We start from the raw sequence: 22,631 nt of genomic DNA, 5'->3' as shown, positions 1-22,631 counted from the left end.
GGGAAAAAAATTAATAATCTAGGGAGGCAGGTGTTTGTGTTCCGGGTCAATACCAGCGTCTCTCTTTTAAATTAATATCAATTGGTTCATGAATAAACAGATAAATTAAGTTATTCTTCAACACTCCAAGGAGTGTCCAGTTACACCCACCAAATGGAGCAAACGTACCTCAAAGTCTGTTCCAGAACATTTTGGGGAAACATGTAGTTCAGTACAAACTGTTCCGCAACGTAGCAATTGTTCCATCGAACTAAAAGCACCCCTGACTTGTCCCACAAGCTGACCTCTGACATCTACTAAAGAAATTACCTAGATAATAGCATTTTAGTCAGTTAAATACAACAAAACATTATTTATAAAAAGCAATATGAATATGTTTTTGTAACACTATATGTTGTTTACAATCATGATATCTGTACTTTTAGTTTATGGTTGAGCTTGTGTGAATCGGCATTTTTCAACGCGTTCAAAGGAAGTGAATACATTTAACTGGTAATTATCACCTTCCCACTTGGCTATGAATGCAGCATTATTATTCAAAACACCCGCTCGCCCAGCTGGATGGTGCCCTCGCTCTAGACTTGTTCATGTCTACATTTAACTTGTAATTACCACCTCCCCACTTGGTTATGAACGCAGCATTATTATTCAACACACCCACTTGGCCCAGCTGGGTGGTTCCCTCGCGCTAGACTTGTGCATGTTTTCCCTTCTGCATTTCGGAGAAGATGGCGTCGCAGAGAGGAGTCCCTATAAGTAAGGTAGGCGTTAACATGATATTTTACTTTTACAGTATCTAGCCACAACCTGTTGACATTGTGCTATGTAGAAGTAAATGATGTGCAGTTGCTTCTGATTATAGTGATTAAACTAATCATCGAAATCATAGCACGTTTTTGGTCTCGATCAGTAGTTTTTACCTGATAAAGTAGAATCCTGTTGAAAAAGTATGTAAAGTACCGTTTATATTCTTAAAACATATATAAAATGATACTGTTGCTTTTTTATACTGTTGCTTTTTTATTTATGGCCCACTGTCCAAGCGCCGGTTTTAAATATCCAAATTAATAATCAATATGTTGAAATAAATTGTGATCTTTTGAAGACGAATACGTAAAAGTTACTGCCTACACACACACACGTATCACACTTGTGTTTAGATTATTTGTATTTGGCAAATTCGTAGCCTACCTTCTAACCTGCACTCGCTTGTTCTACTGTAATAAATCATGCGCGCAAATATACCAGTCACGTCGATATTGTTTAAGTCAATAGAACTGGGACAATAACCGCTGGGACATGTACGGTTTGCACACATCTAACAGACAAACGCAAAGAACTTTGGTATAGGCTACTACTTCTGTCTGTCAAGATATGACAACCTGTCGTAGCCATGTATCAACTTATATTTCTGTGAGAACGTTATGTCGATAGATGGCAAGGAAACAACACGTTTTTTACTGGATAATTTAAACAAATCACCACCTCATAATGGTTTCTAGATAGCGACAGGGGTTGGCATTCATTTCAATGATAAACCTTTAAGTCCATGACTTAAAAGTCCTCGGATCACATTACGGGAGGATCGCCCGATTTTGTTTTTCTAGCCACGGTGGTCTGAAAATGACAGCTCCATTTCCAATGCCGCATTCAAAACAACTGGGAACTCTGAACTGGAACATTTCCGACTTCCGAATTCAGTGCGTTCAAGACAACTGGGAAGTCGGGAAAAAACGAGCTCCGACTGGGAAAAATCGTAAAAACTCGGAATTCCAAGTCGGGAACACGGGCCTCTTTCTGGAACTCCTTCTTTCCGACCTGAAGATCACTGACATCATGATTCGACCTCGTTTTTTTTCCGAGTTCCCAGTTGTCTTGAAAGCGTATTCTGTCCCAGTTTGAACTGGTTCGAATGACAAAAACAGTGGTACTAAACCAAAGATATTGATATATTTTAAGCAATCGATTTTGTGAGATCGTGATGACTATAAACAGTAATACTAACAACATCGCCCCCTGTATATAACCTTGTTATTGTTATTTTGTGTTAAAACATTTTTTTATGAAACTTTATTTGATAAATATTTTCTTAACTCTTCTTGAACTGCACTGTTGGTTACGGGCTTGTAAGTAAGCATTTCGCGGTAAGGTTGTATTAAAGTTGTATTAGATCACCAATCTAAGGTAAAGGGGATGTGTATTTCCTTTCATTTGTGTGTGGTGAAAACGTTCATCTTTGTAATGTAGTAACACGTTCTGACTACTATAGGGAAATTAGCATAATATAGAATAATCAAATCAAATGTTATTGGTCACATACACATGTTTAGCAGATGGTATTGCGTGTGTAGCGAAATGCGTGTGTTTCTAGCTCCAACACTCACTTCTCCAAATCAAAGTGCCAGATTTGTTCCCACTACTAGACAGTCCAGAGGCAAAGTCAAAATTGATGAATACAAAATGTTCCTTTTTGGTCTTAATTCAAGGTAAAGGTTAGTATTGCGGTTGAGGTTAGGTTTAAATTCGTATTTGAAGAGATAAATTGTAGAAATAGGCGGTATTTACAGATTTTCTGCTTGCGCAGATAGTGACAAACCTCCAGATTGGCGAAGCATCCAGCTACAGATTATGCATGCTGACGCTGCTTGGTCTGCGAACTTCAAAGTGCATGCAGGTGCTTCTCAGATGGTATTTTTGCATCTCAAATGGTATGTGCACACGCAACCTGCAGATATTTGTTGGTGGAGTGTTTTGCTTTAGTCGGTAGCTTTGTTCCAGGGCGTCAGTGTGCTACCAGTCGGCGTACAAGCTCTGGTCCAGGGCGTTACTGTTGATTGTGCAGCTAGCTAGTGCACACTTCTTAGCTAGCTAGTGTAACCGGTGCTATACTGCACCGCTGTAACTCTGCGTTGTGTGTGGTTGATTGAGACAATAAACGTGGACTTTGGAGATCAGGTAGTTTTAATCAAGCAGAACTGACTCTCTGCATCCTGCATCTGCATCCAAAAGGAAATAAAACATTTGTAGAGCACATATGTTCTGAGAATCGTCGCCTCTTTCTCTCTCAGTGCATCAAAAATGATTTTCGAATACAAAAATTAATACACTCTCTCCTTATTATACATAACATATTTTACATTGATAAAACCACATACCTGCATCCAAAAGGAAATAAAACATTTGTAGAGAACATATGTTCTGAGAATCGTCACCTCTTTCTACAACAGATACACAATAGGAGGGACTGGGATCATTCGAGGAGCTAGCCATCGTTCACACATACAATATCCTGCTAATACCTTAGCTAGCTATTAACCACATGTTGAATTCAGAATGTTGATATCATCCTAAAAAGTACAATTACAAGTGCATCTTAACAATACCATACACTTATGAGTAGCCTCTAAATATACATCATTATTCATGAACAAAACACTGTGTATGACTTTGTACTTAAAAGAATCAAACTTTTCTGAAGACAGAAAAAGCATGCCTACCTCTCTCAGTGCATCAGAAATGATTTGAGCACGCAGGGCAAAACGTAAGTACACACTCCCCTTCTCCCAGGATGCAGGCATGCATAACAAATCAACACAACATATTGATATATGAACCTGGTGAAATTCAACTCAAAACAAAAATGATGTAGGTTAAGCACATGGAGTAATGAGTAGGATTCAGGATTTTTCACATGCAAAAGTGATTGCTTTTGATAACTCTTTATCTAGTTTGAAAATTGAAATATATTTTATGGAAAAGATATGTTTCTGAACGATGGATCAACCACCCAACTTTGGAGTAGTTAGGTATATTTCCCTGCTTGAAAGGAGCTAGCTAGTAGTTCCTGGAGACTTCTAGCAATTGTGCTCAGCTAAAACTACACACAGAGACATAAAAATGGTATCATTGTGTGACTTTGGGTAAGTTGGAAAAATGGCTTAATTGACTAAATCCGAAGTATCCCTTTTAGTAGACCGGAACTGTGACCATTTTTTACAATGGTAAACGGACAGTGTAAGACATCTTCAATTATCCACCATCTTTGAATGCATTTGAAGCCAAGGGAGTCAGTCAGCAATGATGGCGTCTCATAGAGACATAGGTCACGTTCCTCTGCCCAGGAGTTGCTGACACATGCCAGATTTAAACAATGTCTGGATAGGTATTTTATATGTCAGCTAACCACATCATATGCTATAGCAATCTGGTTCCCAACGGCACAGTCTATGATGTGACACACAACCATTGGTTGATGCATGCAATGTCTGAGTGTACTGGTGTGAAATTCCTAGCTAGTTAGCGGTGCACGCTAGTAGTATTTCAATCAGTGACTTCACTCACCCTGAGACCTTGAAGTGGTTGTTTCCCTTACTCTGCAAGGGCCACAGCTTTTGTGGAGCGATAGGTAATGATGTTTTGTCAGAGGCAGTCGTGTTCAGAGAGTCCGTGGTACAAACCCAGGTTGGGGCGAAGGACAGAAGCAAGACTGTTACATTGGTGTTGTTGACCCGGATTACTGGTTGTTGCGGAGAACTAGGAGGTTAAAAGGGGGGAAGGGGGGGTGGGTGTAACCAGTGTGAAATGGCTAGCTAGTTAGCAGTGCATGATAGGAGCATTTCAATCAGTGACTTCACTGGCTCAGACCTTGAAGTAGTTGTTTCCGTTCCTCTGTAAAGCTTTTGTGGAGTAATATTGATTTAAGGACATTAATGTAATAGAAGCAACTATTGGTACGATGATTGTATTTGATTTCTAGATTTTTACACAGATTGGACACGAATATTGCCAGTGTATCTTTCCTATTTCCAAAACCGTATCGCAAGCGTAGAGCGTTTGGGAAGCGTCTGGTTATTTGCATCTGACGGCATGTAGGAACATGGAATGATGTAATGCAATGCAGTTGGAGTCATGATAGGCACGTCCCCATCAGAGAGCGTGACAGAGCTGCATATGAGCTCTCACATTTTTCAACAAGTTTTTTTTACAAAAGGATAGATTTAAAGTTAGATAAACTTGGATTTTTCAGCAGACACATGTGCAGGATGCTACCCTCCTCAGCATGGTCTTCGCTCCAGGTCAAAACTGACTGCCGAGTTAAGGCTCCCAGGCTTGCAAGGACAGACCAGATACAAATCCAATTAGCACTAAGGTGTGAAGTAAATGGTGTCAAGGCCTTTAAAGCGTCCTCTGAAGCCCTCTCCTACTGTTCAAAGACCATTCACTGGCATTTTCTACAAGAAATCTGCCTCCAGAAATTAAAGCTTCTCCCACCTACTCCCGTTGCCTGCTGCTTGGATTTCACTTGGTGAACAGAACCAAAGCAAAGAAAGTAAAATGTCAAAGTCCCCTCTCCTACCTTAACTGCCTACCCACTACTTACCTAACTTTGCACCACCTGGTGCACTAACCAAAATACAGGGGGTGGTCTGCCCAGGTCTTACCTAGTGTGTATAGACAGTAAATACTACAGGTTATGCATGCCCGCAGGCCTCTTGCCTATGCACTCCCTAGGTGCCTTCCACCCTGGGAACAAATGAAACAGAATACAAACAATTACTATAATCAAAAACAGTCCTTTTGTCATAGATATACCTTAGCAGGACCGACTAAAATACTGCCAACAAATGATACCTCTGCAACAACCAACACATGATATAACAATTAGCTCTGAGAAACAATCAACACAGGATATACTAATCAGCGCTCCCTCAGCAACAACCCACACAGGATATACTAATCAGCTCTAGTCTCTCAGCAACAACCAACATAGGACATACCAATCAGCTCTAGTCTCTCAGCAGCAACCAACACAGGACATACCAACCAGCTCTAGTCTCTCAGCAGCAACCAACACAGGACATATTAATAATCTCTCTCTAACAAAGGAACACTGGCTTTTTCCAGCTGGAGAAGGAGTCTGTAATTGGATACAGCTGTATCCTCTGACGAGAGGGCGGGGTCAGCTCCAATTAGCAATGGGGCCGACCAATCAGCTGCTTGGGGGAATTTCAGGAAGCCATCCTGAAACACACACATACAAACAAAACCACAACACAAGAACTGGGGAACGTAACATACATCAGCAATGCAGAGCTCTCCCTGTCCTATGCCGTGCCTTGATTGTATTACTGTTGGAAATGTGCATGTACACCCTGGCCCACCTAACCCTGGCCCACCTCATGTTGCTAGCCCCAATTCTGACTTGTGCTCTGATATCTGATTCACTGATTTCTGCTCTCATAAAATCCTGGGTTTTCTGCACGTTAACACTAGAAGCTTATTACCTAAAATGGATCAAATGAAAGTGTGGGTTTACAACTCCAATCCAGATGTTGGTCATTACTGAGACGTGGTTAAGGAAGACTGTTTTGAACACTGATGTTAACCTTTCTGGTTATAACCTTTTTCGGCAAGATGGATCTTCCAAAGGTGGTGGAGTTGCAATCTTTACCAAGGATCACCTTCAGTGCTCGGTTGTCTCCACCAAGTCTGTCCCCAGACAATTTGATTTTCTGATTTTAAGCATTAAAATAGCTCTTTGTTGGCTATTGCTGGGTGCTATTGTCCTCCATCAGCACCGGCCTGTACCCTACATGCCCTAAGCTCTCTCCTGGCCCCTTACACAAAGTCTGAATTTGTTCTGCTTGGTGACCTTAACTGGGACATGCTTAAACCACAATGGGACTCCCTAAATCTTTCTCATATTATTACCAATCCCACAAGGTATGACTCCAAACACCCAGAAAAGGCTACTCTCCTCAATGTAATCCTTTTCAAATAATTCTGATAGGTATCAGTCTGGTGTTTTCTGTAATGACCTTAGCAATCACTATTTTACAGCCTGTGCTCGTAATGGCTGCTCAGTGAAATTACCTGTCCTGATTTGTCATAGACGCTTGCTAAAAAACTTTTATGAGCAAGCCTTCCTTCATGAACTGGCATCTGTAAAATGGTATAGAATCAGCTTGATCCCCTCTGTCGAAGACAATGGACCTTCCTTTTTGATATTTTCAGTGGTAATTGTTAACAAACATGCCCGCTAAAGAAAATGAGAATTAAAAACAGGTTCAGCCCCTGGTTCAACAGTGATCTTGCAGAGTTACTTAATAATTGCATTTGGCGAGAGGCTCGGCACACGCATACTCAGGCTGACTGGCTATCGTTTAGGCAAATATGAAATAAGTGCACTCAGGCTATCCGGAAGGCCAAAGTTAGTTACTTTGAGGAGCAGTCTCTCTGTTGGTCTAACCCCTAGTTCTGGAAAACGGTTAAAGACCTGGAGAATAAACCCTCCTCCTCACAGCTGCCCATGTCCCTTAATGTTGATGATGTGGTTGTTACTGACAAGAAGCACTTGGCTGAGCTCCTTAATCACCACTTCATTAAGTCAGGAATCCTATTTGTCTCAGCCATGCCTCCTTGCCCGTCCAACATTTCCCATCCCACCCCTTCTAATGCGACTATCCCCGATGCTTCTCCCTCTTTTTCTCCTGCCTCCCTACAAAGTTTCTCCCTGCAGGCAGTCACTGAGTCCTAGGTGCTAAAGAAGCTCCTTAAACTTGACCCCCAAAAAACATCTGGGTCAGATGGTTAAGACCCTTTCTTCTTTAAGGTTGCTGCCCCTATCATCGCCAAGCCTATCTCCAACCTTTTTAACCTGTCTCTCCTTTCTGGGGAGGTTCCCATTGCTTGGAAGCCAACCACGGTTCATCCTTTATTTAAAGGGGGAGATCAAGCTGATCCTAAATGTTATAGGCCTATTTCTATTTTGCCCTGATTATCAAAAGTGTTGGAAACACTTGTCAATAATCAACTGACTGGCTTTCTTGATGTTTATAGTATTCTCTCTGGTATGCAATCTGCTTTCCGCTCCGGTTATGGATCTGTCACTGCAACCTTAAAGGTCCTCTTGATGTCACCATTGCCCTTGATTCTAAGCAATATTGTGTTGCTATTTGTATTGACTTGGCCAAAGCTTTTGATACGGTAGACCATTCCATTCTTGTGGGCCGGCTAAGGAGTATTGGTGTCTCTGAGGGGTCTTTGGACTGGTTTGCTAACTTCCTCTCTCAAAGAGTGCAGTGTATAAAGTCAGAAAATCTGCTGTCTCAGCCACTGCCTGTCACCAAGGGAGTACCACAAGGCTCAATCGTAAGCCCCACGCTCTTCTCAGTTTACATCAACAACATAGCTCAGGCAGTAGGAAGCTCTCTCATCCATTTATATGCAGATAATACAGTCTTATACTCAGCTGGCCTCTCTCCGGATTTTGTATTAAGTACTTTCTTAGTGTCCAACACGTTTTCTCTACCCTTAACCTCTCTGGGATATGTGGGACGCTAGCCTCCCACCTGGCCAAAAGCCAGGGAAAATGCAGAGCGCCAAATTCAAATAAATTACTATAAAAATCTAACTTTCATTAAATCACACATGCAAGATAGCAAATGAAAGCTACACTTGTTGTGAATCCAGCCAACATGGCAGATTTCAAAAAGTATTTTTGGCGAAAGCAAACGATGCTATTATCTGAGGATAGCACCTCTGTAAACAAAGAGAGAAAAGCATATTTGAACCCTGCAGGCATGACACAAAACGCAGAAATAAAAATATAATCCATGCCTTACCTTTGACGAGCTTCTTTTGTTGGCACTCCAATATGTCCCATAAACATCACAAATGGTCCTTTTGTTCGATTAATTCCGTCGATATATATCCAAAATGTCCATTTATTTGGCACGTTTGATCCAGAAAAACACCAGTTCCAACTTGCGCAACGTGACTACAAAATATCTCAAAAGTTACTGTACCTGTAAACTTTGCCAAAACATTTCAAACTACTTTTGTAATACAACTTTAGGTATATTTTTACGTAAATAATCGATAAAATTGAAGACGGGATGATCTGTGTTCAATACAGGAGGAAAACACACTGTAGCTAGCTTTCTGGTCACGCGCTATCTAACAGTACACTTCAAGTGACCCTCATTCAAGATGGCCGTACCTCTTCATTACACAAAGGAAAAACCTCAAACAATTTCTAAAGACTGTTGACATCCAGTGGAAGCGATAGGAACTGCAAGAAGGTCCCTTAGAAATCTGGATTACCAATGAAATACATTGAAAAGAGAGTGACCTCAAAAAAAAATCTGAATGGTTTGTCCTCGGGGTTTCACCTGCTAAATAAGTTCTGTTATACTCACAGACATGATTCAAACAGGTTTAGAAACTTCAGAGTGTTTTCTATCCAAATCTAACAATATGCATATCCTATCTTCTGGGGATGAGTAGCAGGCAGTTGAATTTGGGCATGCATTTCATCCGGACGTGAAAATACTGCCCCCTGTCACCAAGAAGTTAACCTTGTTCTGAACACCTCGAAAACAAAGGTCATGTGGTTTGGTAAGAAGAATGCCTCTCTCCCCACAGGTGTGATTACTAGCTCTGAGGGTTTAGAGCTTGAGGTAGTCACCTTATACAAGTACTTGGGAGCATAGCTAGACGGTGCCATGTCCTTCTCTCAGCACATATTAAAGCTGCAGGCTAAAGTTAAATCTAGTCTTGGTTTCCTCTATCGTAATCGCTCCTCTTTCACCCAGCTGCCAAACTAACCCTGATTCAGATGACCATGCTAGATTACGGAGACATCATTTATAGATCGGCAGGTAAGGGTGCTCTCAGCGGCTAGATGTTCTTCACCATTCGGCCATCAGATTTTCCACCATTGCTCCTTATAGGACACATCACTGCACTCTATACTCCTCTGTAAACTGTTCATCTCTGTAGACCCGTTGCAAGACCCACTGGTTGATGCTAATTTATAAAACCCACTTAGGCATCATTCCCCTTATCTGAGATATCTACTGCAGCCATCATCCTCCACATAGAACACCCGTTCTGCTAGTCACATTCTGTTAAAGGTCCCCAAAGCACACACATCCCTGGGTCGCTCCTCTTTTCAGTTCGCTGCAGCTAGCGACTGGAACGAGCTGCAACAAACACTCAAACTGGACAGTTTTATCTCCGTCTCTCATGGACACTCTTACTGACAGTTGTGGCTGTTTTGTGTGATGTATTGTTGTCTCTACCTTCTTGCTCTTTGTGCTGTTGTCTGTGCCCAATAATGTTTGTACCATGTTTTGTGCTGCTACCATGTTGTGTGCTACCATGTTGTTCTGTTGTGTTGCTACCATGCTGTGTTATCATGTGTTGCTGCCTTGCTATGTTGTTGCCTTAGGTCTCTCTTTATGTAGTGTTTTCTCTATTGTTGATGTGTGTTTTGTCCTATATTTATTTATATTGCATACATTTTTTATCCCAGGCTCCCGTCCCCGTCATTGAAAATAAGAATTTGTTGTTAACTGACTTGCCTAGTTTTATAAAGGTTAAATAAAAATACAATAAAACTAAGGGCAAGAGTAGGCCTAACTTAACCCAGGAGGTGGTAATACGCAACAATAATATCCCATTTCATGTTGTCAGCATTTGTATAGTGTAACTCTAATCCTCTGCCCCTTCCTTTACAGCTATGTCCAATGTTCCTCCACACAAACTCCACCAGCCACACCTGGCCCTTCAGCGCCATCGCTGAACTAATAGGTGAGTCATCGGCATATTGTCCAATCACAAAACCAGTGTTTTCCTACCTTTTTTAACCCTGATATGCATTGATGGGATAAAACATTCTAAGGCACACCTAAAATGTCCCTATTCATTTATTTAGTGGTAATGCCCTCCCTGCAAACAATAATGAGTCGTTGGGAAATGGTCACCTAAAATCGTCAGGATGTTGTGTCAGGGTCCCTTGGAGGTTTAGTTTATTTCTAGCTTGGTCCTGGGGATGTCCCCAAGGACTTTTTAGGATGTTCTTGGGACGTTGTGTCATGGTCCCCTGGTGGATTTGTCTAGTTCCCGGTTGGTCCTGAGTATGTCACCGAGGACGTTCTTGGGATGTTGTGTCATTGTCCCCTGAAGGTCCACCGAATGTTATTTAGACGTTGTCATGGACCCCTGGAGGTTTTTGACTAGTTTCCGGTTTGTCCCAGGGATGTCACCTGATGGTCGCAAAAATGAAATCAATGAGCAAATACTCAGATTAATTGATAACTAAAATAGCAGTGCAGATGGCACTCTTTTGCTAAATGCAGAGATTAATAAATGTGTCCATCAATCTCTCCTTCTCTTATCTCCATCTTTCTCTGTGTCCCTGTATCTCACACTCTTGATTTCCTTCCATATCCTCACTATTCTTAACCCATCACACTATTTCTCTGTCTTTTTACCTCTACCTGGAGCAATAAATGCTTTGGATATATTCATATATTTCATCAGCCAGTGTCTCCCATCTATTCAGTATACACACACACACACACACACACACACACATTGACAACCCTCCCCACCCCTACCATTATGGCTTTGGACAGGCCTTTGGATTCAAGCCTACTACTCCAGACAGAATAATGGAGAGAGGGTGGGCTCTGCAATAAAACATAGTAGTACAAAAATTGCAGTAGGGAGGAAATGTGAAAAGGAGATGGCTGGATTAATAGAGGGATTGATTTGAAAATAGTTGGGGAGAGTGGGAGACCAGACCACATGTTTGTGTTAGCCTGATGTTACAGTGGTGTCTTGAGGATATAGCATCAGTATAAGAGGCTGGGGTTGCATCCTCCGTGACAGCTGTCCCAGACAGGCTGTTCTAAAGGAGAAAACACATTCCACCGAATGACGGTTTGCCTTTCGTTTCCCAGTTTCTTTAATCTTTTTGTGATGTTGGGACCAACCCCCAGTAGGCGTCAACATTTCTAGATAACGAATTGATTTGCAGTCAATATGCAAATGAAGGCTGTCACTTTGTTCAGCAGTATGTACTCTTGGTCTGCAAACGCTACCGGTGTGTCCAAGCCTTAATGGTTCACATTGCACAATCAACAAAGGGGGACATGTTCTATCTATCACACTTTACATGACACCATTTTGAATGTTGAATTTCTGGGGGGGGGTCTAAACCCCTCGTGGTGTGGTAGTTTTCCACAGCAGTAGCAACACAGCTGGTAGGTGGATGGTTTGGCTTGGACTGCTAGGCGGGTTTGGCGTGGATGTGCAGGCTTGGCCATAGTCTTGTTCTCATTGAAAAGCAATAAGAAGGTGGCATGGGTAGTCTAGTATGGGGTTTTATCATCTACACTATGAAATGGACTGGTTATTTGCATAGCAACATACTGTAATAACAATACTCTTTATGTGCCAAAGTAATTTTCAGTGTATTCTGTGTATGCACCTATGCTTACATCCTCTATCTCTATATCTTTCACCAGACAATGCCTATGATCCTGATGTTAACGCCAAGCAGTTCTGGATTGATAAGACCCAGATCAAAAAGCAAGACTGCCTCATCTTCATGGACAATGGAAATGGATTGGACTATGAAAAGATGCACAAGATGCTCAGGTATGGACAGTTTTTCAACGACTACCACTACTATAGCAGGGTAAATCAGGTTCGATCTAGACAAAAGTCCTGCAGAGACCTTCCTTGGGACCATCACAAGACATCCTGACAACTGGTATATTGATGAATGTTCTGAGAATGTCCTAAAAACGCTCTGACACGGTCCTCCATAATGTCAGGGGAACTTACAGGGAACTAGGCAAAAGTCCCCTAGAGAATGTTCCTTTAGGACCATTATTTTATGTTTTAAAGACTGGAAAAACAGATGTTCAGAGCACGTCCTTAAAACATCCTAAGGGATGTCCCTGGAACAAACCAGGGACAAGTCTTATGCTGTACTATAAGAATGCACGTTTACGATTGATGTACACAAAAATAGCATGTTTCTCTCTTTTTCTCTTTCAGCTTCGGTTACAGTGATAAGAGAGTCATAAATGGCAAGCACCCGATTGGTCTCTATGGTAACGGCTTCAAGTCCGGGTCCATGCGTCTGGGGAAAGATGCCATTGTGTTCTCGAAGTCGCAAGACGGAGACACCATGCAAGTAGGCATGCTCTCCCAGAGCTACCTGGCACAGATCAAAGCAGACGAGATCATTGTGCCCATCATCTCCTTCCAATGTGTCCCACACAGCCAGTATAAGTATATCCTTTTATAGAGAGACTATACACATACACATAGTGCCCAAACTGTCATCACCTCCAAACAGGTTGGATTTAGATCCCTCTATAGATGTGCATATACGTTATTTTATAGTGCCAACCTTAAATACTGTTAGCTATTTGTCTATCGACCTTTTGTGTTGTCCCTGTGTGTGTTGTCCTTGACTTCCGGTGCACTCAATGTGAATGAGAAGCACAAGGCTAGTCTGCAGGACATCCTGCACTACTCTATCTTTAATACAGAGAACGAGCTACTCGAAGAGCTCAAAGCCATCAGCTCCACAGGCTCCTCGGGAACACGCATTATCGTCTGGAACCTGCGCAGGTCAGACACACACACGCATTCTCTTCCTTTTCCTTCTCCCACATCTATTGGGTTTTGCTATGTGGGATTTTACTTTCAAATATCACTTCTCCCTCTGCCTCTATGAATGCCCTTGGTCGAATTTTCAGTTTCACTTCTGTTTTCTCCATAATCAAAACCTAAAATTCCACCATTAGGGGTCGGCAGAGAGGCCTTTTTTGAAGTGTGGAGCAAGTGTGGAGCAAGGTCAGCTGTTGAGTAAGAGTCTATACAGTAAGTGTTTGTTATTGTCCACAGGACGATAGCACGACCGACAGAATTTGATTTCACGTCATTCAGCGACGACATCAAAATCCCATTAGATGTCCCATTGGATGGGTTGGAGAGCACCAGTGAGCAATACAGAGCAATACAGTCAGAGCTGCTCACAAAACCAGAGAGTTACTACTCGCTACGTGTAAGTGATGACTGAGTACACTGATTATAATGTTATTGATTTACCATACAGCATTTTGCATTTTGTCAACCTTAGAACTTCTAAGACTGCTTCAAATACAGTGAGTCTACACACCCCTTGTACAGTCTTCACATTTTGCTGCCTTAAAATTCAATCTGACTGATCTTCACAACCCACTCCAGATTTTCTCAGTGTAAAGAAAATTCTAGAAACTTTCCCAGATTAACCCTATATGCATAACCATGCTAGCAATTGAAAGGGAAAAGTTAGGAGATTATGGGAAAACTATTAGACCAATGTTGAGGACACAACATTTCACCTGACACAAGACTGAATCCAAACATTGCGCTTTAAACCTAAACTTAGAACGTACACTCTCATCAAAGAGAACGACACCCCTGAACCATATGTTTGCCTGAACCTAACAAAAATCTAAAGGTCAGTTTGTGCCGATCCGTCACCCTCCCTCTGGCTGTAGAGATGGGTAGATTTAACAGAGTGCCTGAAGAGGAAAGACTTTGCCTGCTGTGTGATCTTGGGAAAATTCGAAAACAAAGTCCATTTAGTGTTTTATTGCCCTCTGTATAACGATCTGAGACATGTTTTTAGTTGTTGATAACCCTGAAGGATTCTCGTTACGAGACGAGCAGAGGCTTGAATTTTGTTTCAGACAAGGCGTGCTTGAGATTGCTCAGTTTGTTAACAATGCCTGGAGGAGAATGATAAATGTACTGTTTGTGAAGTGTGGCTAGATGATAGCTGTACTATTCATATCATTTGTAAAATGACATTTTGTTCTGTAGTGTCTTGGAAGCCCATTTGGGCTGGGAACCGGTAGGTGTATGACACTTAAATATCATATCAATACACTTACATTTACTACATTTACATTTACTGTACTTTTCGCCGCATTCGTTGAAAACCAAATCATACATTTAGTAACATGATAAGAAAATTCCTGGAAAATCTGGGGTAGGTGCAAAAGACAAAAAAAATGATGAGGGTTTGAGTGAGAGGACAAAAACAATGAATAAACTGATATATATATATATATATATATATATATACATATATACATATACATACAGTTGAAGTCGGAAGTTTACATACACCTTAGCCAAATACATTTAAACTCAGTTTTTCACAATTCCTGACATTTAATCCTAGTAAAAATCCCCTCTCTTAGATCAGTTAGGATCACCACTTTATTTTAAGAATGTGAAATGTCAGAATAATAGTAAAGATAAATATTTATTTCAGATTTAATTTCTTTCATCCCATTCCCAGTGGGTCCGAAGTTTACATACACTCAGTAAGTATTTTGTAGCATTGCCTTTAAATTGTTTAACTTGGGTCAAACGTTTCGGGTACCCTTCCACAAGCGTCCCACAATAAGTTGGGTGAATTTTGGCCCATTCCTCCTGACAGAGCTGGTGTAACTGAGTCAGGTTTGTTGGCCTCCTTGCTCGCACACGCTTTTTCAGTTCTGCCCACAAATTTTCTATGGGATTTAGGTCAGCGCTTTGTGATGGCCACTCCAATACCTTGACTTTGTTGTCTTTAAGCCATTTTGCCACAACTTTGGGGTCAAACTATTGTTTGTACAGATGAACGTGGTGCTTTTAGGTGTTTTGGAAATTGCTCCCAAGGATAAACCAGACTTGTGGAGGTCTACAATTTTTTTTCTGAGGTCTTATCTGATTTCTTTTGATTTTCCCATGATGTCAAGCAAAGAGGAACTGAGTTTGAAGGTAGGCTTTGAAATACATCCACAGGAACACCTTCAATTGACTCAAATTATGTCAATTAGCCTATCAGAAGCTTCTAAGCCATGACATACTTTTCTGGAATTTTCCAAGCTGTTTAAAGGCAGTCAACTTAGTGTATGTAAACTTCTGACCCACTGGAATTCTGATACGGTGAATTATAAGTGAAATAATCTGTCTGTAAACAATTGTTGGAAAAATCGCTTGTGTCATGCACAAAGTAGATGTCTTAACCAGACTTGCCAAAACTATAGTTTGTTAACAAGAAATGTGTGGAGTGGTTGAAAAACGAGTTTTAATGACTCCAACCTAAGTGTATGTAAACGTCTGACTTCAACTGTATGTACTTATACAGTGCATTCGGGAGGTATTCAGACCTTGACTTTTTCCACATTTTGTTACGTTACAGCCTTATTCTAAAATGGATTAAATAAATGTTTTCCCTTATCAATCTACAAACAATATCCCATAATTACAAAGCGAAAACAAGTTGACATTTTTTTGCAAATGTATTACAAGTCAAAAACAGGAATACCTTATTTACATAAGTATTCAGACCCTTTGCTATGAGACTTGAAATTGAGCTCATGTGCATCCTGTTTCCATTGATCACCCTTGAGATGTTTCTACAACTTGATTGGAGTCCACCTGTGGTACTTAAATTGATTGGACATGATTTGGAAAGGCACACTCCTGTTTATATAAGGTCCCACAATTGACAGTGCATGTCAGAGCAAAAACCAAGCCATGAGGTCAAAGGAATTGTCCGTAGAGTTCCGAGACAGAATTGTGTCGAGGCACAGATCTGGGGAAGGGTACCAAAAAATGTTGGCAACATTGAAGGTCCCCAAGAACACAGTGGTCTCCATCATTCTCAAATGTATGAAGTTTGGAACCACCAAGACTTTTTAGAGCTGGCCACCCGGCCAAACTGAGCAATCAGGGAGGAGGGGCCTTGGTCAGAGAGGTGACCAAGAACCCGAAGGTCACTCCGACAGACCTCCAGAGTTCCTCTGTGGAGATGGGAGAACCTTCCAGAAGGACAACCATCTCTGAAGCACTCCAACAATCAGGCCTTTATGGTAGAGTGGCCAGACGGAAGCCACTCCTCAGTAAAATACACATGACAGTGTTACGCTATGAATATTTCCTTTAACCTGTCACAACAGCCTGCTTGGAGTTTGCCAAAAGCCACCCAAAGGACTCTCAAACATGAGAAACAAGATTCTCTGGTCTGATGAAACCCAGATTGAATTATTTGGCCTGAATGCCAAGCATGACGTCTGGAGGAAACCTGGCACCATCCCAACGGTGAAGCATTGTGGTGACGGCATCATGCTGAGGGGATGTTTTTCGGTGGTAGGGACTTGGAGACTAATCAGGATCTAAGGAAAGATGAACGGAGCAAAGTAGAGACAGATCCTTGATGAAAACCTGCTCCAGAGCCCTCAGAACCTTAGACTGGGGCAAAGGTTCTCCTTCCAACAGGACAACAACCCTAAGCACAAAGCCAAAACAACGCATTAGTGGCTTCGGGACAAGTCTCTAAATGTCCTTGAGTGGCCCAGCCAGAGCCCAGACTTGAACCCGATCGAACATCTCTGGAGAGACCTGAAAATAGCTGTGCAGCGACGCTCCCCATCCATCCTAACAGAGCTTGAGATGATCTGCAGAGAAGAATGGGAGAAACTCCCCAAATATAGGTGTGCCAAGCCTGTAGCGTCATACCCAAGAATACTCAAGGCTGTAATCGTGGCCAAAGGTAATTTAACAAAGTACTTAGTAAAGGCTCTGAATACCTATGTAAATGTGATATTTCAGCTTTTTATTTTTTATAAACTTGCTAAAATGTCAACCTGTTTTTGCTTTGTCATTATGGTGTATTGTGTGTAGATTGATGAGGAAAAAATATATTTAATCAATTTTAAAATAAGGCTGTAACGTAACAAAATGTGGAAAAAGTCAAGGGGTCTGAATACTTTCGGATGTGCTTTCGGATGTAGAATCTTATCTAAAATTGTTCACAGCTTGTAATGGCTGCTAAAGGTGCTTCCACCAAGTATTAACTCTGGGGTGTGAAGACATATGCAATCTATTATTCATTTGGAAAATTGTAATGTCCGGGGTGTAGTGGGTGAGAAGTCAGGCACAGGAAGCAGAGTTCAGGTTAGTGCTAATACCGTTTAATGCACAACAACGGTGAACATACGCCAACCCCACAAAACACGGGGCGCCCACCAAAACAAATGCCCCAAACACGGGGGACTTGAACAGTCCAGCAAAAACCCAAGCAAATGGGAAAACCATGACCCACAGACGTGTACACACGTACATCAAACAATCCCGCACAACCAGGCAAGCCTGCTGGTAAATAAAGCCTGACCAATCAGCCTAAAACAAACACAGGTGAAACCAATAAACAGAAAAGGGGAAAAGGGATCAGTGGCAGCTAGTAGGCCGGTGACGACGACCGCCGAGCGCCACCCGAACAGGAAGGGGAGCTACCTTCGGTAGGAGTCGTGACAATCATTTTCTATAATTTTTCTTTCACTTTGAAAATGTAGTGTAGGTTGTGTAGCAAGAAATATCTAATTTAATCCCATTTTATTTAATTCTAAGGCAGCAAAATGTGAAGACTATGCAAGATGTGTGAACCTCGTCCTTTGACTAGTTTTATAATTTTGTATGTGTGAAATATTTCATATTTTGATTGTTTATCAAAGTGTTGTTGTGTTCTCAGGCATACTGCAGTATTCTGTACCTGAAGCCCCGGATGCAGATCATAATTCGAGGTCAGAAAGTGAAGACTGAGCTCATCTCCAAGAGCCTGGCTTGCATTGCTAAGGACCATTACAAGCCCAACTTTGTGGTATCCTTCCTCACCCCGGGGCCTCTCTGGATGGATTTAGTCTGTGTGCGTGCGCATGTTGTCATATCCTCGAGACGACACAACTTTTGTTTGCATTTGGAGGGAAATTAGAAATAGGAAAATATGGGTAGTATGCTCTATATACAAGACATACCATCAGTCACTGCTATAGACGCAATACATTATAAGCTTGCAATAATCAGTTACCTATCGTTAGCTAATTATAAGTTAAATGTATTCCATAGTTGGATGTTCATGTTCAACATAGTGATACAATATGATATTTTTCAAAAAGGGGAAAAGGATATATATATATATGCCACTGCTCTCCTTTCTGTTTGAGTTGTCCTTAAGTCCTATACCAGAACAGACGCATCCCCGTGACCTTTGGGTACAACACCAAGTGCAAGGACCAATACGGCATCATGATGTACCACAAAAACCGCCTTATCAAAGCCTATGAGCGAGTGGGCATTCAACTCAAGGTATAATAGTGTATGTGCATGTGCATAAGAAAAATGACTGCCATCCATTGTGGTACTCAGATGCTTCTATTGTGGGACTTGTATTCAGAAAGTTTTCAGATCCCCTTGACTTTTTCCCCCAAAAATATGTTACAGCCTTATTCTAAAATGGATTAAATTGTTTTTCCCCTCATAAATCTACACACAATACACAATAATAATGACAAAGAAAACACAGGTTTTTATTTTTTCCAAAGAAATAATGAAATATCACATTTTACATAAGTATTCAGACCCTTTACTTAGTACTTTGTTGAAGCACCTTTGGCAGCGATCACATTATTGAGTCTTCTTGGGTATGACGCTACAAGCTTGGCACACCTGTATTTGGGGAGTGTCTTCTCTGCAGATCCTCTCAAGCTTTGTTAGGATGGATGGGGAGCGTCACTGCACAGCTATTTTCAGGTCTCTCCAGAGATTATATCGGGTTCAAGTCCGGGCTCTGGCTGCGCCACTCAAGGACATTTAGAGACTTGTCCCGAAGCCACTCCTGCGTTGTCTTGGCTTTGTGCTTAGAGTCGTTGTCCTGTTGGAAGTTGCCCCAGTCTGACGTCCTGAGTGCTCCGCAGCAAGTTTTCATCAAGGATCTCTCTGTACTTTCCTCCGTTCATCTTTCCCTCGATCCTCAACGGACAATTCCTTCAACCTCATGGCTTGGTTTTGTGCCTTACCAAATCATGTCCAATTGAATTGAATTTACCATAGGTGGACTCCAATCAAGTTGTAGAAACATCTCAAGGATGATCAATGGAAACATGATGCACCTGAGCTCAATTTCGAGTCTCTAGCGAAGGATCTGAATACTTATGTAAATAAGATATATTTTATTTGTAATAAATGTGCAAAAAAATTATACAACCCTGTTTTCGCTGTAGATTGCTAAGGGAAACAATTCAATCAATTTTAGAATAAGGCTGTAACGTAACAAAATGTGGAAAAGGCGAAGCAGTCTGAATACTTTCCGAATGCACTGTATATCCTGTCACTGACCCCATAACCACCTCTACCCCCCTCCCTCAGGCCAACAACCAAGGTCTCGGGGTTATTGGGGTCATCGAGTGTAACTTTCTGGAGCCCACCCACAACAAGCAGGATTTTGACAATACTGACAAATACAGGTAATGAGGAGAGTGCTCCATTCAAGAACATGTCCTGAGGAACTGTTTTCCACTCAATAAAACAAAACTATTTATCGTCAATCTGCCCACACTCACTTTAAAGATGGTGTACTTTCAATAATCTAGTTGAATAAATCAGCACTAGGTGAACTGTCTGTTTATTTCTTATTTTCTATGTGCAGGAAAACCATCAACAACTTGGGGGTAAAGCTGGAGGACTACTGGAAAGAGATGCGCTTTAAGAGAAATAAAGAAGATCCTAGCAGCACCACACCAGTGGAAGACACCATGTAAGTAAAACACTCCTCTGTTTTCCTTTCTCCTCTCTCCATCCCTCCTCTAACTGGTTATTCTGTGTATCTCTACATCCATAGGAAACGTCCAGACCAGAACTGGGTGCAGTGTGACACCTGCCTGCGCTGGAGGAAGCTGCCAGATGGAATTGATTGCAAACGGCTCCCAAAGGAGTGGTTCTGCCACATGAACCCTGACCCCCAGTTCAGGTGAGTCCCACCTAGATCAAACAATAATACTTATAACAGGTGTTATAAAATACACTGAGTATGCCAAACATTAGGAACACCACAGGCTTGTAATTTACCATTTCACGGTAAGGTCTACACCTGTTTTATTTGGCACATGTGACAAATACAATTTGATTTGATTTAAGAGTTGCACCCGCCCATTTTGCCCTCAGAACATCTTCAATTCGTTATGGTATGGACTACGTGTCGAAAGCATTCCACAGGGATGCTAACCCATGTTGACTCCAATGCTTCCCACATTTTTTTAACGTGAAAATCCTTGGTTTCTCTCAGTGGACAGGGCCTTTTCACGGCACATTTGTAAGTCTCTGATTGTCCAAAAGGGGTTTCTCTGTTGTTCTCCTCTGCAGTCGTCTGGTATCCGGTGACTTGTCGTGTAGTCCTGAACAGACCTACAAATGTATTCTCCTTCCATTCGCTCTGGAAGATGCTTCTTTGAAGATAGGCTAGCCAGCCGTGTCGATGGTTCCCAGTGGGGTGATGAGAGTAGTGTACTACAGTGGTTTGAGCAGAGTAGTAGAATGGTTCCACTTCAATTTGCGTTTCTAGATACTTTACTTAGGACAGCTAATCAGCCGTACCAGTGATTGTCCGGGAGGGGACTTTATTGTCTCTACCTCGTGTTGAGATTCAGAGTTCAAACCACTTTAAACGTAAAGCTGCAGTCTCTCTGGTCTGGTATGTTAATTCTTAACCCATAATTTTATACAGTTTGTTCAAAATGAGCGGTTCCATCAACTTGACACGCTCTCTGACCTCACTCAAGGGGGTGGTGACTACTTACTGTGGACAGTTATAGAAACAATTTCCTCCTATAGTTTCTCAAATCACATCCCTTTCATAACAAAAACACTTTCATCATTTTCATATAGCATGCACAACACAGAGGATGGAAACTTCATACATGTAGTGTGTATACTTTAAGTTACAGTATTTCCTTTATAACATATTTAATGACATCACAAAAAGTACTACCAAAAAATATATTAGTGGTAACCTGTCTGGGAATGGGGTTCCGCTAACCCCGTTCTGCTAGCGGAACCCCTCGCCAACAGCCAATAAAATTGCAGGGCACCAAATACAAATCAACAGAAATCTCATAAATCAAATTTCTCAAACATACAAGTATTAGGCACCATTTTAAAGATACAATTATCATGAATCCAGCCACAGTGTTGATTTAAAAAATGCTTTACAGCAAAAGCTCCACAAATGATTATGTTAGGTCACGACTAAGTCACAGAATAAACCTAGCCATTTTTCCAGCCAAAGAGAGGAGTCACAAAAATCACAAATAGAGATAAAATGAATCAATAACCTTTGATGATCTTCATCAGATGACACTCATAGGACTTCATGTTACACAATGCATGTATGTTTTGTTCGATAAAGTGCATATTTATATCTAAAAATCTCATTTTACATTGGCATGTTATGTTCAGTTCCAAAACATGCAGTGATTTTGCAGAGAGCCACATCAATTTACAGAAACACTCATTATAAATGTGGATGAAAATACAAGTGTTATGCATGGAACTTTAGATAAACTTCTCCTTAATGCAACCGCTGTGTCAGATTTCAAAAACACTTAGGTGCCTTTGAACATGGAAAAAGCATACCATGCAATAATCTGAATACGGAGCTCAGAGCCCAAACCAGCCAAAATAAATATCTGCCATGTTGCGCAGTCAACATTAGTCAGAAATAGCATTATAAATATTCACTTACCTTTGATGATCTTCATCAGAATGCACTCCCAGGAATCCCAGTTCCACAGTAAATGTTTGATTTGTTCGATAAAGTTCATAATTTATGTCCATATACCTCCTTTTGTTAGGGCGTTTGGTAAACAAATCGAAAAGCGCGTGCAACTTCCAGCAGAAAGGTCGGACGAAAATTCAAAAAACGTATATTACTGGTCGTAGATACATATCAA

General features: G+C 41.3%; 1 protein-coding gene across 4 annotated transcripts in view; it reads left to right on the top strand.

Moving 5' to 3' along the window:
* Nucleotides 1-665: 665 nt before the first annotated feature.
* LOC110501632 (uncharacterized) overlaps nucleotides 666-22,631 on the top strand; it is a 31,652-nt gene continuing 9,686 nt past the window's right edge. The window contains exons 1-11 of one of the 4 annotated variants that reach the window (XM_036959588.2): nucleotides 666-761; nucleotides 10,524-10,596; nucleotides 12,318-12,450; nucleotides 12,856-13,094; nucleotides 13,290-13,437; nucleotides 13,714-13,873; nucleotides 18,380-18,508; nucleotides 18,874-18,993; nucleotides 20,053-20,150; nucleotides 20,333-20,440; nucleotides 20,525-20,653. In XM_036959588.2, the coding sequence (XP_036815483.1) occupies nucleotides 729-761; nucleotides 10,524-10,596; nucleotides 12,318-12,450; nucleotides 12,856-13,094; nucleotides 13,290-13,437; nucleotides 13,714-13,873; nucleotides 18,380-18,508; nucleotides 18,874-18,993; nucleotides 20,053-20,150; nucleotides 20,333-20,440; nucleotides 20,525-20,653 (1,370 nt within the window). In that variant the 5' untranslated portion in view covers nucleotides 666-728. Of the gene's footprint in view, nucleotides 762-9,600; nucleotides 9,663-10,523; nucleotides 10,597-12,317; nucleotides 12,451-12,855; nucleotides 13,095-13,289; nucleotides 13,438-13,713; nucleotides 13,874-18,379; nucleotides 18,509-18,873; nucleotides 18,994-20,052; nucleotides 20,151-20,332; nucleotides 20,441-20,524; nucleotides 20,654-22,631 lie in introns of those variants that run through there. The other 3 variants (XR_016490598.1, XM_090215835.1, XM_090215833.1) reach the window with 3 other exon arrangements.

This window comes from Oncorhynchus mykiss, chromosome 22 (genome assembly GCF_057628025.1).
Source record: "Oncorhynchus mykiss isolate SJ-2025 chromosome 22, ASM5762802v1, whole genome shotgun sequence".
In the NCBI taxonomy this organism is placed as follows: Eukaryota; Metazoa; Chordata; class Actinopteri; order Salmoniformes; family Salmonidae; genus Oncorhynchus; species Oncorhynchus mykiss.
This window is presented reverse-complemented; position numbering and strand designations above follow the sequence as displayed.